The sequence below is a fragment of the Bos taurus genome, chromosome X, assembly GCF_002263795.3.
Source record: "Bos taurus isolate L1 Dominette 01449 registration number 42190680 breed Hereford chromosome X, ARS-UCD2.0, whole genome shotgun sequence".
NCBI classification, from domain to species: Eukaryota; Metazoa; Chordata; class Mammalia; order Artiodactyla; family Bovidae; genus Bos; species Bos taurus.
In genome coordinates, this window is record NC_037357.1 from 52181416 (window position 1) to 52198574 (window position 17159).

General features: G+C 42.3%; 2 protein-coding genes across 2 annotated transcripts; both read right to left on the reverse strand.

The window, feature by feature from the left end:
• Nucleotides 1-3620: 3620 nt before the first annotated feature.
• On the reverse strand, nucleotides 3621-4567 carry LOC132342093 (transcription elongation factor A protein-like 8). Its single transcript, XM_059883612.1, has one exon. The coding sequence runs from the start codon at nucleotides 4565-4567 to the stop codon at nucleotides 4214-4216; it is 354 nt and encodes a 117-aa protein (XP_059739595.1). The 3' UTR covers nucleotides 3621-4213.
• LOC112445063 (E3 ubiquitin-protein ligase RNF168) lies at nucleotides 4165-13834 on the reverse strand. Its single transcript, XM_024988569.2, is given in 8 exon segments — nucleotides 4165-4606; nucleotides 5228-11073; nucleotides 11075-11121; nucleotides 11123-11446; nucleotides 11448-11593; nucleotides 11596-11859; nucleotides 11862-12345; nucleotides 13829-13834. Coding segments are annotated over 7 exon segments (1719 nt in total). The 3' UTR covers nucleotides 4165-4606; nucleotides 5228-10625.
• Between the last annotated feature and the right edge of the window lie 3325 nt (nucleotides 13835-17159).

Sequence of the window (17159 nt, forward strand, 5' to 3'; positions counted from 1 at the left end):
ATGGCAACCCACTCCAGTATTCTTGCCTAGATAATCCCATGGACAGAGGAGCCTGGTGGGCTTCAGTCCATAGGGTTGCAAAGAGTCAAACACGACTGAAGCAAGTTAGCAGAGCACAGTACAGCAAGGTCATGAACTTAACCATTTTGCATTCCTAAAGCCAAGTTCATCTTCACCTTATTGCCCAACCAGAAAAAGCAGTATTGATTTCTCAGATGACAGACCTAAAGAACAACGATCACAATGGCATTGCTTCCTCCACCATCAATGCCTGCAAAAGCATCTTCATGCCAGTTCATAACTTGACTACCCTGGTCCCCAAGTTGTGGGCTAGGACTATAGTGCACAGGGTTGTTTAAACAGGAGGCAACAATCCTTTTCTCCTGAGCAGTACGGCCACGTGCCTTTGCAAGCTTCCTCCACCTGGGCTCTCCTCTGTCTCTGGATCTGGACCCATGCAGACATCAGAAGCACTGCATCAGCCACACACAGAACTAAAGGCACTACAGATCAGAGCTGCATGTGCTCAGTCGTGTCTGACTCTTTGCAACCCATGGACTGTAGCTCGTCAGGCTCCTCTGTCCATGGAATACTGGAGTGGGTTGCCATTCCCTTCTCCAAGGGATCTTCCCGACCCAAGGATTGAACCCAGGTCTCCTGCATTTCAGGCAGATTCTTTACCACTGAGCCACCAGGGAAGCCCCAAACAGGCGGACACAACAGAGGCCCTTCTGGAAGTCTGAGCAAGGTGGGTGGGAGAGGCATGAGGCAGATCTTGTTTAAGACCTATCCCCCTTGGCCAAAGATGATCAAAGCCAATGTTTTCAGTTACTGAACTTTGAAGTCTTTTTTCCCTTTAAAACTTCCCATCCTTAAGTAGGTATATTCCTATCTATCTTATGCTTTTTGCTGTGATGGTAAATGGGATTGATTGCTTAATTTCTCCTTCTGATGTTTTGTTGTTAATGTAAGAGATTTCTGTTATTAATTATGTATCCTGCAACTTTACCAGACTCACTGATGAGCTTTAGTCACCTCCTGGTAGCATCTTTAGGACTTTCTATGTGCGTACGTCATCTGCAAACAGTGACAGTTTTACTTCTTCTTTTCCAATTTGGATTACTTTTATTTCTTTTCCTTGTCTGATTGCCATGGCTAGGACTTCCAAAACTATGTTGAATAAAAGTGGAGAGAGTAGACATTCTTGCCTTGTTCCTGATCTTAGGGAAAATGCTTTCAGCTTTTCACCATTGAATATGATATAGGTTTGTTGTATACAGCCTTTATTATGCTGAGGTATGTACATATATACAATGGAATATTATTCCATTAAAAAGAATGAAATAATGCCATGCCATTTGCAGCAACATGAATGGACTTGGAGATTATCATACTAAATGAAGTAAGTCAGACAGAGAAAGGCAAATATATGATATGGCTTATATGTGGAATCTTAAAAAGAAAATGATACAAATGAGCTTATTTACACACAAAAAACAGATTCACAGACTTAGAGAACAAACTTTTTACCAGAGAAAAGAGTTGAGGGAAGGGATAGATTAGGAGTTTGGGATTGACATGTACACACAGCTGTATTTAAAATAAAATGCTATTCCGTAAAAAAATAAATAAAGTTTTTCAAACAGTTAAAAAAAAAAAAAAAAAAAAAGCTCCCATCAAGCCTCCTTGTGAAGGAAAAAGGGAAGAAAGGAAGTCTAGTGCTCTGACCTGCAATGGGGACAGTGATCCTTCAGGTACACATATCCAGGACAGCCTGGCCATCATTCTAGTAGAGTCTGGCACCTGCTGCAGGCTGGAGCAGAGAAGCCAATGTCAGACCATCCTGAAGAGGGGTATGCCTCCTTGCTGGAGCCCTTCTACATCCTGCCCCAGTGCCATCCCTCAGTGCCAGGGGGCTGGATTCAACCAGTCTTATAATGCTGGCAAGTGAGTTCCTGGACCTTCATCTCACTCCGGCCAGAATCCAGCCTGACCAACAAGTTGTTAACTGAAACTTCCACAGCCCACCTCCAGATAGTGAGTCTTAGGTGGGGCCCAGAAATCAGTATTTTGAAGATGCTCCCCAGGTGATTCTGATGCAGGTAATTATGCAAGGCTTTGATAAAACATTTGAAGTGCAATCCATTCCATGAACTGTTTCTTCCTGGAATTGCTTGTCATAATACTAGAATGATAAAAGAACTTGTGGAAGATTATTGAGTCAATGACAGAATTTGCACAAACCTAGTGGCTCAGCAGTAATGCAGGAGATGCAGGTTCAATCCCTGGGTTGGGAAGATCCCCTGGAGAAGGAAATGGCAATCCACTCCAATATTCTTGCCTGAAAAAACTGCACGGACAGAGGAGCCTGGTAGCCTACAATCCATGGGGTCGCAAAACAGCTGGACACAATTTAGTGACTAAACAACAACTGGCTCCTTAGCAAAAATCAATCAGAAAATCAATTAAATAAAAATTCAATTAAATATTGAAACATGATGTGTCACAAGTATGTGTGGATATCAGAAGGAAAAGATAGTCTTTGTTCTGTAGGGAAAATATAATTTCTAATATTTATATAGTAGCCATTCTACTTTAAGTGTATTTATAAAGTTTTTACCTTTCAAGTTTTCTTTTTCCCCACGTTATCGATTGGGGATGGGATGAAGGGAACTGTTCCCTTAGATCTGTTTCCTGTATTACTTTTTGCAATTTACACATATTCCGAGTCTTCTGAACCAGTAGGACAGGCCTGCCAGGAGCCTTCAGGGAGAGACCATCCCACAAAAGAAGACAAAACTTCAGTTTTTAGCCTTAAAGCAGCAACTCTGACTATAGAGTGGCATCTTTTACTCAAATTTGAATGCTAGTCCAATTCCCAAAATGGACTCATCCTGTCTGACTCCTATGGATGAGGTATCCTGTGGTTGAAATTGGATGGGACTGTTGCTAAGAATTCTGCATCACATTGTTGCCCATGCAATCCTGGAACAGCCCCCACTTGTGGTTGTTTTTTAGTCGCTAAGTCATGTCTGACTCTTTGCGACCCCCTGGACTATATATAACCCGGCAGGCTCCTCTGTCCATAGGATTTTTCAGGCAAGAATACTGGAGTGGGTTGCCATTTCCTTCTCCAGGGGATCTTCCCGACTCAGGGACCCAGGAATCGAACCTGCGTCTCCTGCATCAGAGGCAGATTCTTTACCACTCAGCCCCCTGGGAAGTCCTCCCACTGTGTTAAGCATCATTATAAAGCAGAGATTTAGAAGAGTGGGGGTTCAACCCCCTGGGGACACCAGGAAACTCAGTGGGGTTTTGGCACTGGAGGACTCCAGTGCCCAGCAGGCATGGCAGGACCCAGGGAAACCAGGGGTGGGGCTCAACGGCAGAGGCCTGGCATGGAAGCCCCCACTTCCCTGCCTATTGGACTTGTTTCTGAGCACAGGTTGAGTCACACTAGGACCCTCCCTCAAAACTGATGTTCTGCAATGGGTTGGGGTTCTATATGTATAGGTGGGAAGAAGAGCCCACCAAGTACAGCTCAGTCACCTCATTTCTTCCCCACAGCAGCCCTGTGAGACAAGTGTTTTCCCATGAAAAGATCAAGTCTTAAGCAAGTGTATCTGTAATAATTGCCAGTTTTATTCCTCTGGCTAAGAGATCCAGAGGTATTTTGAGGTTTACATTTTTTCAATAGTTCTTTCATCAAGATTTTAAGTGCCCCCATTGCCCTTATAAGCTGGTTGCAAATTATTTGATTGACTCTTAATAAAAAAAACTTTAATTCTCTTTGTGTGTGTGATGTGTTCATTAAAAAATACATATAAGCAAAAAAAAAAAAAAACAGCACGCAGAAACAAGCACAGTTAGATTTCTGATATATGCGTGTATGTATACACACGCGCGCACACACACAATTTGAGACTTTCTCCTACATATGTGAGCTGGTACTAAATATGCTGCTTTGTAACCTGTTATGTTTTACTTTACAATATGAAATGAACATATTTTCATGCATATGTGTGAAATTTCCCAATCCAAAAACAGACCTAGAGAATGTGTCAAAATACAAAATGCAGATGCTGAAAACAAGGAAACTATACCTAAAACAAAACTCCACCAGATGATTAAAAATAAAGCAAAAGTCACAGATACATCAGAAAATGCTAACAGAAAGCTGGGGCAAGATTTTAATATCGGACAAAAAAAGAATTCAAGGCCTAAAGCACACGGGATAAGGACGGCTGCGTGAATGTCTTTGCTTCCAATGCATCATCACAAACTTGTTTCTTACTCTTCTTATCTCTTCCCTAAGCCTTTCCAACTCATCTGCTCCTCTTATCATTTCTTCAGGGTCCAAATGCCTAACAGGAGAGTCCTCTTTATATCCCTGACCAGGCTGAGTCAGCCCTCCTCTAAGGTTTCCTTCTGCTTCCTGGCTTACACCTTCTTCAGAAGGTTGAGGATTTCCTTCTGCCTCCTGTGGTACAGCTTCCAAAGGGCGGTCTTCCTCAGCCTTTGGCATGTTCTGTGGTTTTCTTTCATTTTCTCCACAAGATTTTTGCATGTTGAGTATTTTTCGATTTCCTTTTTGAATAAATTAACCCTGGAAAACAAAGGAACAAAACAACTAGATGCCAGGCAAATGAACCAGCAGCTAGAGCATGGGTTTCCATAGAGACTGGCTTCTTCTCATTTAGGTCTCTTAACTGTCAAAGTTTTCCAACTAGAAAAGGCTAGATCCTCAGGCTCTGAACTCCCCTGGCTCCTCCCCTCTCTCCCCCTCCCCACCCTCCCCCTCCCGCTCCAGCTCCATCTTCTCTCCTCCCGCTCCAGCCCACCATTTCCCAGCAGGCCCTGCTACAGGCCTCTCCTAGCACCGAAACAGGAGCAGGGAGCTGCGAGCAGCGCGGAAGCAATTAACCCCTCCCTCGCCTCCGATCTCCAACACTCCCGCCCTTTTAGGCTTTCCCAAGCCATTCCAACCTTCTACCTCTCACCTGAGACCGGCTGGTCCAGTCTCTGGCCTCCCCTCCCCCTTCCACGTCTCTCCAGTCTCCCCCCTCCCCCGCCCCATTTCCGCTGCAGGCTCTGCACAGGCCTCTGGCTTCATCCGGATGGGGAGAGGCTGCAGTGACCCCGGGATGGGCTTCGGTGTCATCCGCACTCACACCCCACCCCCACCCCCACCCCCAGGAACAGGAGGCAACTGCACCTTTACACTGACCTGCAGGGATCCAGGGAATTTTCCTCCCTCTTCCCTCAGTCGATTTGGGTCGCTCCCCAAAGACCAAGAGTCCTGCAGACCGACAAGACTGCTTGGTGAGGAGGTCAGTACCTGAATCACGGGTCCCTTGAACGATTCTAGGCCTTGTTCCTCTAAAGTTTCCCCACGTCCTCATCCTCGCGATCCTTATAAGGCAACCCCGCCCGCCCTCCCCGGTGCCCACCGGTTCCCTTCAGGCAGGGAGTGAGCGACTCAAGTTGTTTCTAAATTGTTTCTGTGTCTCTCTTGGGATCCTCAGTTAGCTACCTGAGTGCCTTTTAGTCTGGAAAAGTGGCTTGTTTCCTACTATACACAATTGGGACATTCCCTCTGTAATTATGAATTGTTTTAAATAAACTAAAAGAGAATGTCTTTGACCACTAGAGTTTATCAGTATTGGATTGTTTCCACTGACGTTCAGGAACTTTTTCGCCTCGAAATATTAAAGCAGCTCATGTTAGAGACACTTTCAGATCAGATCAGATCAGTCTCTCAGTCGTGTCCGACTCTTTGCGACCCCATGAATCGCAGCACGCCAGGCCTCCCTGTCCAACACCAACTCCCGGAGTTCACTCAGACTCACGTACATCAAGTCAGTGATGCCATCCAGCCATCTCACCCTCTGTCGTCCCCTTCTCCTCCTGCCCCCAATCCCTCCCAGCATCAGAGTCTTTTCCAGTGAGTCAACTCTTGGCAAGAGGTGGCCAAAGTACTGGAGTTTCAGCTTTAGCATCATTCCTTCCAAAGAAATCCCAGGGCTCATCTCCTTCAGAATGGACTGGTTGGATCTCCTTGCAGTCCAAGGGACTCTCAAGAGTCTTCTCCAACACCACAGTTCAAAAGCATCAATTCTTTGGCGCTCAGCCTTCTTCACAGTCCAACTCTCACATCCATACATGACCACAGGAAAAACCATAGCCTTAACTAGACAGACCTTTGTTGGCAAAGTAATGTCTCTGCTTTTGAATATGCTATCTAGGTTGGTCATAACTTTCCTTTCAAGGAGTAAGCGTCTTTTAATTTCATGGCTGCAGGCACCATCTGCAGTGATTTTGGAGCCCCCCAAAATAAAGTCTGACACTGTTTCCACTGTTTCCCCACCTATTTCCCATGACGTGATGGGACCAGATGCCATGATCTTCGTTTTCTGAATGTTGAGCTTTAAGCCAACTTTTTCGCTCTCCACTTTCACTTTCATCAAGAGGCTTTTGAGTTCCTCTTCACTTTCTGCCATAAGGGTGGTGTCATCTGCATATCTGAGGTTATTGATATTTCTCCCGGCAATCTTGATTCCAGCTTGTGTTTCTTCCAGTCCAGCGTTTGTCATGATGTACTCTGCATATGTTAGATAAACAGGGTGACAATATACAGCCTTGATGTACTCCTTTTCCTATTTGAAACCAGTCTGTTGTTCCATGTCCAGTTCTGTTGCTTCCTGACCTGCATACAAATTTCTCAAGAGGCAGGTCAGGTGGTCTGGTATTCCCATCTCTTTCAGAATTTTCCACTGTTTATTGTGATCCACACAGTCAAAGGCTTTGGCATAGTCAATAAAGCAGAAATAGATGTTTTTCTGGAACTCTCTTGCTTTTTCCATGATCCAGCGGATGTTGGCAATTTGATCTCTGGTTCCTCTGCCTTTTCTAAAACCAGCTTGAACATCAGGAAGTTCATGGTTCACATATTGCTGAATGTTTTATAGTTGAGACATTACATATATTTTACTGTTTATAATAAACGGCATCTATACAAAAGCCTGGCTGTTAATTTTAATATTGGCACAAGATCTGTTTGCCATGATATGTTAACACCTACAATGTCACTAACCTTTGAGGCTATTTTTTATTGAGATTTTGAATTCAAAGGAGCCTTGTGTTGTTTTTGTTCATTTCTCCTATTTCCTTGAAATAAGAGATTGTGTATGGGCTTCACTGTGAAGACTTCAGATCAATCTTTGTATTATACTTGGTTATATCTTAGCTATATAACTTCTGAGTATAAATCATTGAACTCTTCAAAGAAACATTATAAGGAATAAATCATAGTAGGTGTGAAGGAAAGCACAGTGTTGGGATACACCTCACCGAGCTGATGAAAGGGGTTAAGGCAAGGAAGGAGGAGAAAAGCCTGAGTGATCTCAGGGACGATGCAGACATGGAACAGACCAGAACGTGGGAGGAGCTAACGAGTGGACAGAGTGTTCTGGTTAGGAATGTGACCCCAGGAGGCAGACAGGACCTCACTGGCAGATGGAGTCCATAGGACCTGGGGTCAGAGAGAAACTAAAGAGAGTGTTATGGTCTCCAGGAGGTGTGGGGGACCCCTTAGTCATGAATCCTTCTGCTTTATGCCTGCTTCCTACTTTAAAGGAGGCTCTGGGAACTTAGCATCAGCTCAGCTTCCCTACTGTCAGAGGACCTGGTCCTTCTCTGCCCTGTAGACCAGTGACAGACACGGGGCACTTTACTCCTTACCCACGTTGTACACCATATCAGTGTATAAAGGAGCTGTGTAGTGTCCCATGGAAGCAACTATGGTCCTTCCCCAATCAGTCCTACACCCGGATGGCCTCAGATCCCTGGAGTGTCCCATCAGTTGCCTCTGAGCCCTGTCTGCTCACCTGGCACCCCCACTCTTCACTCCAGTCAGGATGGACTCCCCATCCCCTCCTTTCCATCTAGCCCCCTTAGGTCCTGCCCACTATCCCAGGCCCAGCTCCTCTCAGGAATTTCTGATGACTCCAGTGAGCCCTTCCTCCTCTTTTTAAATTAAGGGGGTTCTATAGAGGTAACACTGGAGAAGAAAACGGCACTCCAGCATTCTTGGCTGGGAAATCCCATGGGAAGAGGAGCCTGACGGGCTACATTCCACAAGGTCACGAAAGAGTCGGACACGACTGAGCGACTAAACAACAACACACACTTCCGCCGCTTTTGTACTTTTTATGTTTTTCTTGGGTAACCTCTTCCCTCTCCCCCAAGTTCTTCTTCTCCCTGTCCCTCAGTTATCCTTTTTTATTTTCCTATTACAAAATGGGAAGTAGTAACAATGACTACCTCACAGGGATGCTGTGAGCTCTGAAAGTGACAATACATTTTATAAACCCTGGTAATGAGAAACGTTGTCTATATTTATTTCTACTTATAAATCTTTATTGCAATTTCTCTCACAGTAGGCATGAAAAATATAGGATGCAGTGTGTTGATTATTTACAAGAACATTTGGGGATGCATTTAGTGAGCATATTAGCTCCTGAAGACTGTGTAACAAAACTTCACAAACTATGTTGTCTGAAACGTAAAAAATGTATTCTCTCATAATTCTGGAGACATAAAGCCCAAAATCAGCATGTTGGGCATGACCCTGCTTCTTCCATATGTTCTGGGGTAGTTTGGGTCTGAATGCTTCTGGAGCTCCTTTGTGGCAGCAGGGCCCCAATCTCCTCTTCCATCTTCACATGGCCTTCTTGCCTGTATGACATCTCTCTCTCCTTCTCTTCTTTTTCTTTTTATCAATTATTTTCATTTCCAGATTCTCAAGCTCTGCACAGTTTTAGTACTCCCTGAGAAATTAAACACTGTCATATCCCTTCCATAAAAATGGGAGGAAAAAAAATGGGAGGAAACGCATCAGTATATACTAATGACTGACACAAAACATTTACTAGTTTATCACAAAAATGCATTTATGATAGGAGCATCAGAAAGAGTAACTGAAAAATTAAAATTTACCTTAAAAATATGTTAGAAAACTTTACACAGACAAATAAGTGGCTATATATGTAAATCCTAAATACATTACAGTATTTTATATCCATTTTGGTAATGGACTACTCCAGGAAGATGTAATTACGAAACTTTAAATTCACGGAGTTCTAAAAATGTAAAGCAAAACAGGTCTTAAAAAATATAGGTTTGATGAAAAGAGAGATTTTTGTCTATTTAGACAAATCTGGTTAGTTTCTAACTACACTTCATTTCAGCACAATCATCACTCAGGGGACAATCTTTTATGAGAAAGGGGAAATTAAAGTTTAAATTACCTTCAGAATTCTACCCATTATCACCCAATCAATACTGAAGTATATGTCATCAAGTATGCAAAATTACAGAATTTCAGTTATGAAATTTGGAGGCAAAAAGCGTAATTATGTATAAAATCACTGACAAATTTAAGCTAGTATTATTAGCTTTAGGACATTTTTTGTATTATAACCTTAAAAGGATGGCAAACTAGACATCAGCAGAAATGCTGTTAAAGCTGTTGGGTTTTTTTTGCTCCAAGTTTTTCATATGAATGAAATAAAAGTTTAACAGTCTCTAAGTTAAATTTCACAGGTGAAATTGCTGCTCTCTGATTTAACTTTTGGGGTAAGACAGGGCAAAATCCAAGTATCATCTCTTCCATTTTTGTGCATAAACACAAATAAGAGTCAGTATCAATACAAATGACAACATAAGGAGACAACATGTTTAGTCAGGTTCTATAACACAGGATACATGGACATAACTCTGCTACAGTAAATTCCCGTTTTGTGTTTTGGAAGAGCAACTTCCATAGTATGGTGTGAAAAGCAGTAAAACGCACATGCTTTTTGTGTCATTTAGCAAAGAAAGACAAGAAAGAATATATTGCCAAACTCCACCTGCTACTCCATCCTAGACCCAGTTGTCTATCATCCTCTCAGTTCCAGTACTTCCAAATTCTCAATCTACCCCACTCAGTCTCAAGCCAAGATTAACTCCTTTTGCACCAACTCTCCTTTCTCTCAGCTAAGTCATCATTTTCCAGAAAAGTCTGATTTTTCTGACTCCACGATTTAACCCATTTGAAGTCAAAGAAAATGCTGTAATACTGAAAACAATCAAACTAGAGATGGAAATTAGTGTTGTGGAAGATACATGTCAAGTGCTCTGCAAAGGTAATGAGAAACTTGCAAGAAAACAGATTTTAAACTCTGCCTGGCTTCCTTAGTTACTCGGTATACGATAATGTTGCTCTGATTACTAGTCAGGACAATAAAGTGCTCAAAGGCACTAAAATATGCATCTTGGGGGGAAATGCATGGACATTAAGATTTCCTGGGAGTTGGCCAAGGCATTTTTACATCCATAAGGACTGTCAACTTAAACTTAGTCTGTCACAGTTATTAAAAAAAAGGAAAGGAGTGGAATTCTTGCTTACAACTGGGTTTGGCAGAAACACATCTGTATACTCTGCCTCTGTGATCACACAGGCCTTTAATTAGGGACAATGAGTGTGCCCACAGAGCAGCACTAATGAAAAATTTATAAGGAGTCTATGATAGAGCTTCACAATCCAGCTTTACTAGGTTGTAAACACTCTTCTTACCCAAGCATTACTTTGTGTATCTGTGAAACATCTGAAAAATACTTTTCTTTGACTTACCAGGCTGTAGGGAATGAGTCATTTTATGTACAAGTATCTACAGTAGAACTTGGTACTTTCTTGCATTAACTGAACAATGTTCCAACTGGAACCTAAAAGAAGGTTGCCAATGTTCACTTTTCGAGGCTCTGTGAGGTGCTGGATGCTCTAGATCAGTTTGTCTGTGGAAGCTTCTCTCTTTGGCATGCTTCCTCTGTCCATTTAGTAATTTGCCTGGAGGTGACGACATAGCTCGTAACTGACATTCATCTGGGGATCCTTTTAGCCAGGTTGGCCTCATTTGTTCTTGATTCACCTCTTTCTGAAGCTGCAATGCTAATAACCTATCCTGTTCTTCTTGTTTATGTCTCGCAAAAAATAGACGTTCCAAATCTAACAGTTTTGGGGTGAAGTGGACTTGTTTCCTCTTGGTCGGAGGAATCTTTGAGGAACATTTTTCTTCTTTTTTGTAGAATAGCATGGATCGCTGACTGCTTCAGACAAAGGTTCCTGGTTTTTTGCTCTGGAGATGTCCTTATTGGTCAGTAGGTGAGACTCCTCATTTTCTGTCACAACTGTGTTATTTTTCAGTGTCTGTGTCACATCTGACACTGTACATCCACTCTCCGTTTCGCCATAAGGCTTAACTGCAGTTTCTCCAGAAGAGGAAACTCCAGCTTTAGGCTCTTCATGACTGATGACACATAACTCTCTTTCATGACTGATTTGTTTTGTTTTCACTTTTCCTTCAAGCTACCATTCTCCACCACTGGCACATAACTGAGGTCTACTTCAGTGACTGCAGTGAAGCTTCTGCATCTTGCTTTTGAACTTCAAGGCGTATTTGAGGAGAAAGCGCTGGCATATCTTCCTCAACTTCTGTGTCTTGCCATGTAGGGTTCTTCCCATCACCGCTGTCAGTTTCCTTGGACCTGGAGGTTTCCTGTCTTCTTCTACAACTTCAGACTGTGACGCTGACTCAAGTTGAGAACTCGGTGACAAATACTTCTGAATACCGCCAGTGTTTTTTCGTTTGCTCTTCCTTTTCCTTCGTGACTTGGGTGTGACTGGATTAGATTTTTTGGAATACGAGAGGAGAGCCAAGACACGTTCCTCACAGACATTGCTAATATTAAGGCTTAGCCTTCTTGCCAGCGCTTCTTCTCTTTTCAGTTGTTCTTCCATCTCTCTCTGCCTTTTTTCTGCCTCTTTTCCTCTTCTTCCTCCTCTGCCAGTAATCTCTGTATGTATTCTTCACTGGCTTTGTTTTCTCCCTCCTGAATGGCTCATCGCTCTGCCTCCTCCTTGCTTCTCTGCTTTTCATATTCTCTTCTTAACTCCCCAGGTTGACTTAATAGACAAACAGGGAGATAGTCATCAATGATTTCCTCTGATTGTTGCCCAGAGACTCTAAGCCGGGATTCCTCTGGATAGTGTTTTTGAATTATCTCCCACAGTTCCATATTGACAAGAGAATTTCTTCAGGTGTGGTACCGAGTCCACGAAGAGACCTGGCAGCGACAGAAAGGACAGCACAAATGTGCCTTCTCCACAGTCGATTTGAAGCATGCTTTACAGAGCATGTGGTTGCAAGGCAGTGTCACAGGCTCAATGAGGATTTCCAGACAGATGTGGCACTGGGATTCCAACAAGGAAGGGATGGTATCTCTGAGTACAGCCTTTCTAATATGCTATAAGGTGTTCAGTTCAGTTCAGTTCAGTCGCTCAGTCGTGTCCGACTCTTTGTGACCCCATGAATCACAGCACGCCAGGCCTCCCTATCCATCACCAACCCCCAGAGTTCACTCAGACTCACGTACATCGAGTCAGCGATGCCATCCAGCCATCTCATCCTCTGTCGTCCCCTTCTCCTCCTGCCCCCAATCCCTCCCAGCATCAGAGTCTTTTCCAATGAGTCAACTCTTTGCATGAGGTGGCCAAAGTACTGGAGTTTCAGCTTCAGCATCATTCCTTCCAAAAAAATCCCAGGGCTGATCTCCTTCAGAATGGACTGGTTGGATCTCCTTGCAGTCCAAGGGACTCTCAAGAGTCTTCTCCAACACCACAGTTCAAAAGCATCAATTATTTGGTGCTCAGCCTTCTTCACAGTCCAACTCTCACATCCATACATGACCACAGGAAAAACCATAGCCTTGACTAGACGGACCTTTGTTGGCAAAGTAATGCCTCTGCTTTTGAACATGCTGTGTAGGTTGGTCATAACTTTCCTTCCAAGGAGTAAGCATCTTTTAATTTCATGGCTGCAGTCACCACCTGCAGTGATTTTGGAGCCCCAAAAAATAAAGTCTGACACTGTTTCCCCATCTATTTCCCATGAAGTGATGGGACCAGATGCTATGAGCTTCATTTTCAGAATGTTGAGCTTTAAGCCAACTTTTTCTCTCTCCACTTTCACTTTCATCAAGAGGCTTGAGATCTAGAGATCTCTTCAAGAAAATCAGAGATACCAAGGGAACATTTCATGCAAAGATGGGCTTGATAAAGGACAGAAATGGTAGGGACCTAACAGAAGCAGAAGATATTAAGAAGAGGTGGCAAGAATACACAGAAGAACTGTACAAAAAAGATCTTCATGACCCAGATAATCATAATGGTGTGATCACTGACCTAGAGCCAGACATCCTGGAATATGAAGTCAAGTGGGCCTTAGAAAGCATCACTGTGAACAAAGCTAGTGGAGGTGATGGAATTCCAGTTGAGCTATTTCAAATCCTGAAAGGTGATGCTGTGAAAGTCCTGCACTCAATATGCCAGCAAATTTGGAAAACTCAACAGTGGCCACAGGACTGGAAAAAGTCAGTTTTAATTCCAATCCCAAAGAAAGGCAATGCCAAAGAATGCTCTAACTACCGCACAATTGCACTCATCTCCTATGCTAGTAAAGTAATGCTCAAAATTCTCCAAGCCAGACTTCAGCAATACATGAACCGTGAACGTCCTGATGTTCAAGCTGGTTTTAGAAAAAGCTAAGCAGTTAGCCATCTGCAAAGAAATAAACTCTCTGGTCACGTGACTGAATGATCTAGAAACATACAGAAAAATGTCAGTAAACAAATCTCAGAGTGATTTCAGGGAAGGAAAACTAAAACATTTAATAGGCAGAAACCTAAGTCATTTGAACCATACATTGGTTTTTCCTGGGGAATTCTTAACCTCCATTCCTGATATTTTCTTCCATGTGCAGGAACAGGCATGACCAAACCCATGTGGCCTCTCTATACACTCACTCCTCTATCTGGAGTATCACTTCCCTGATTAGTGAGGTTGGATGAACAAATAGGTTGCCTAGCCCAGGGCCTCTCGCTTGCCAGTTCTTGAAGTAAGCTGCCCTTATGGAGCACGTTTGCTCTGCCCTCAGGAGTGGGTCTACAAACAGATCCATAGCTCTTCTCCTCTTTTCTGTCTCACTCGTTTCCAAACTATTCCAATGGTTGTGCTCCAAAATGGTTGTGTTTTTAAGAGGCCCTGAAAATACACTCCTTCACATCTTGACTCTAAACCAGCTAAGAAATATGAAAAATAAAGAGAATAATACATCAACTTTGTTCCTTATAAAGGTGATATTGTAGAATGTGCCTTAGATTTCACACAAGGCAAGTGGGCTTCCTATTCATGAACCCTAGCACTGCACAGACCTGTCCATCCTGCACTGGTGTACCAGGACAGTCAGAAAGGACTAGGACTGCAATGCATATCTCTCTGCATTCTAATGAAAGCATCCTATGTGTAACCAAGAAAAGTGGCTTCCTTGCAAGTCTATTCTTGTAGTAGGAGAAATTGTTTCAGGACACCTTTGAGAAAATCTTCTCAAAATGGGTAAATACTCCTTGTTCTATGTACTCACCAAAACATCTTCTGAGGATATGGCTTTCTATGCATCTCAGGGAGCAGTTTATATCAATACCCTCTTCTTCCCTTCACAAGCATGACTAAAGTGGAGCCTCATGTGCAAGGGGATTGGAATAAATTTCAAGGTTACAACGAAATCATATGTCATTAAATTTTCTCTTGGAAATCCCTTTTAAGAAGGAATTGAGGAAATATTCAAAAATTATTCCCACTTAAACCTTACACCGGTGGCAGATTCATGTTGATATACGGCAAAACCAATAAAATATTGTAAAGTAATTAGCCTCCAATTAAAATAAATAAATTTAAATTAAAAAAAATTATACCTGCACATAAGCCCATACAGAGATTATAGCCAGGCAACTATAGATAAAACATTAATAAAAATAATAGCATATTTCATAATAGGGATATATATGCATGTAATACAAGTATAAAGATGTGTATTAAGAATCAAAAATCCAGGGTACGGTCTAGTGGTCAAAACTTCACCTACCAATGCACAGGTTATAGGTTTGATCCCTGGTGGCAGAGTTAAGATCCCACATGCCTTGTGGCCAAAAAAACAAAACATAAAACAGAAGCAATATAGTAACAAATTCAATAAAGACTTTTAAAATGGTCCAAATCAAAACAAAACTTTAAAAAATATATGTTGTTATGTATAAGAGTTGGGATTAATCTTAGGTAAGGTAGTTGAGTGGCAAAAGACAATAGCATAGTTGTTATTGTTAAAGGTTTAAAATTCAGAAGGAAGATATGAAATATTAATACTTATATACCCAATCACACAGCAAAACTATTCACAGAGCCAAAACTACAGTACATGCAAGGGACACAGGAAGAAATGCACTAATAATAGATGATTCTAACATACTTCCCTTAATCCAAAATAGTCAAGTAGAAAAATATTTTATCATTGCAGAAAAGACTTAAACTACACAGTCTCAAGAGTAGATCTGACAGATGAACATACTGAACTGTGAAGGGTCTTAGCACACTTTTTAGATGAACATGGAACATTCATGAAAATTTATTCTATTTGAAGCTGGTAAACAAATCTTCAGCCCAGATGGAAATACAGATTAAAAATGGCAGAATTTGATGAGGATAATGTTAATGAAAACACAACATATCAGAATCTAATTAAAGCAGCAGTGAGCAACACTAGTGCATGCTCAGTCGCCTAGTCGTGTCTGACTCTTTGCAACCTCATGGGCTATAGTCCGCCAGGCTCCTCTGTCCATGGGATTTCCCAGGCAAGAATACTGGAGTGGGTTGTCATTTCCTTCTCCAGGGGATCTTCCTGACTCAGGGATCAAACCCGCGTCTCCTGCTTGGCAGGTGGATTCTTTACCCCTGAGCCACAAGGGAAGCCCTACAAAGAACCAGGCTTCCTTGGAAAAAATGTCTGATTCCAGCTTTGCGTAGGGATTGTACCAGATGAATCTGGACCAAACTCTCATACAAGAAAACACAATCAAGGCACAAAAGTCAACCAGAAGGAGCTCACACAGGCTAAAGACAGAACAATTAGAATGTCAAGTAAAATAATGACTACAATATATTTAAAGCACATCAGATATAGAAAAATCTAGAGCTCGTAACACCATTCTAATGGGAAAAAAAGTCCACAGAAACCAACTTATTGCTCACCTTTGGAGGATCCTAAAGAAACAACCTGCTGTTCTGAAGAGTGAAAACATTGTAAAAGAATTAAACATTCATCCTATCCTCCCATGCAACCTAATAGTTGATTAGGAAATTCCTTTTATAAAGGAATTCCAACTAACAAATGCATACAAAATTTTGCAACCTTAAATGAAATGCAGATTTGACAATGATATTTGGAGGCCACAAACTTCAGGTGAAAAACACATGGGAAATGTTACAATGGCAGTAGCAGGCTGACAACACATGCAACCAGTGATTAACCTTAGTGTCACAACTGGAGAGACAACTAGACACAATGAGCCTCCTGGAAGAAGGCTATGGAGTAAACACCACCACATCCGAGGTGTGCTTGCCAAAAATATGAATTGGATATAGCCTGTGAATTTAAGTCACCAATCTAAAGGGGGAGGAGACAGAACAACATAAAACAATGGGGGTAGAGTCAGCAGACTGATAGTTTAGCGGGTAAAGAACTCAACTGCAATGCAGGAGGCACAGGAGACATGGGTTTGATCCCTAGGTCAGGAAGATCCCCTGGAGGAGGAAATGGAAACCCACTCCAGTATTTTTACCTGGAAAATTTCATGGACAGAGGAGGCTGGTGGGCTACAGTCCATGGGGTTGCAAAGAATCAGACATGACTGAGCACAGCAGACTCTAGAATGCAAACCCCACAGAACAAAAAACATAGCTTCTTATGCAAATAAATTGGAGGATGTGATGGTTAATTTCATGTGTCAACCTGATGGGGCCACAGAGTGCATAAACATTTGGTTAAACATTATTCTGTGTGTCTATGGGGGTTTTTCTGGATGAGATTAACATTTGAATGGGTGCATGAAGTAAAGCATATTGGCAGCTTGTTCCTGCACTCAGACTAAATGAAAAATGGGCTCTTCTTGGGTCTTGAGCCTGTTGGCTTTTGGACTGGAACTTACACCATCAGCTCTCTTGGGCCCAG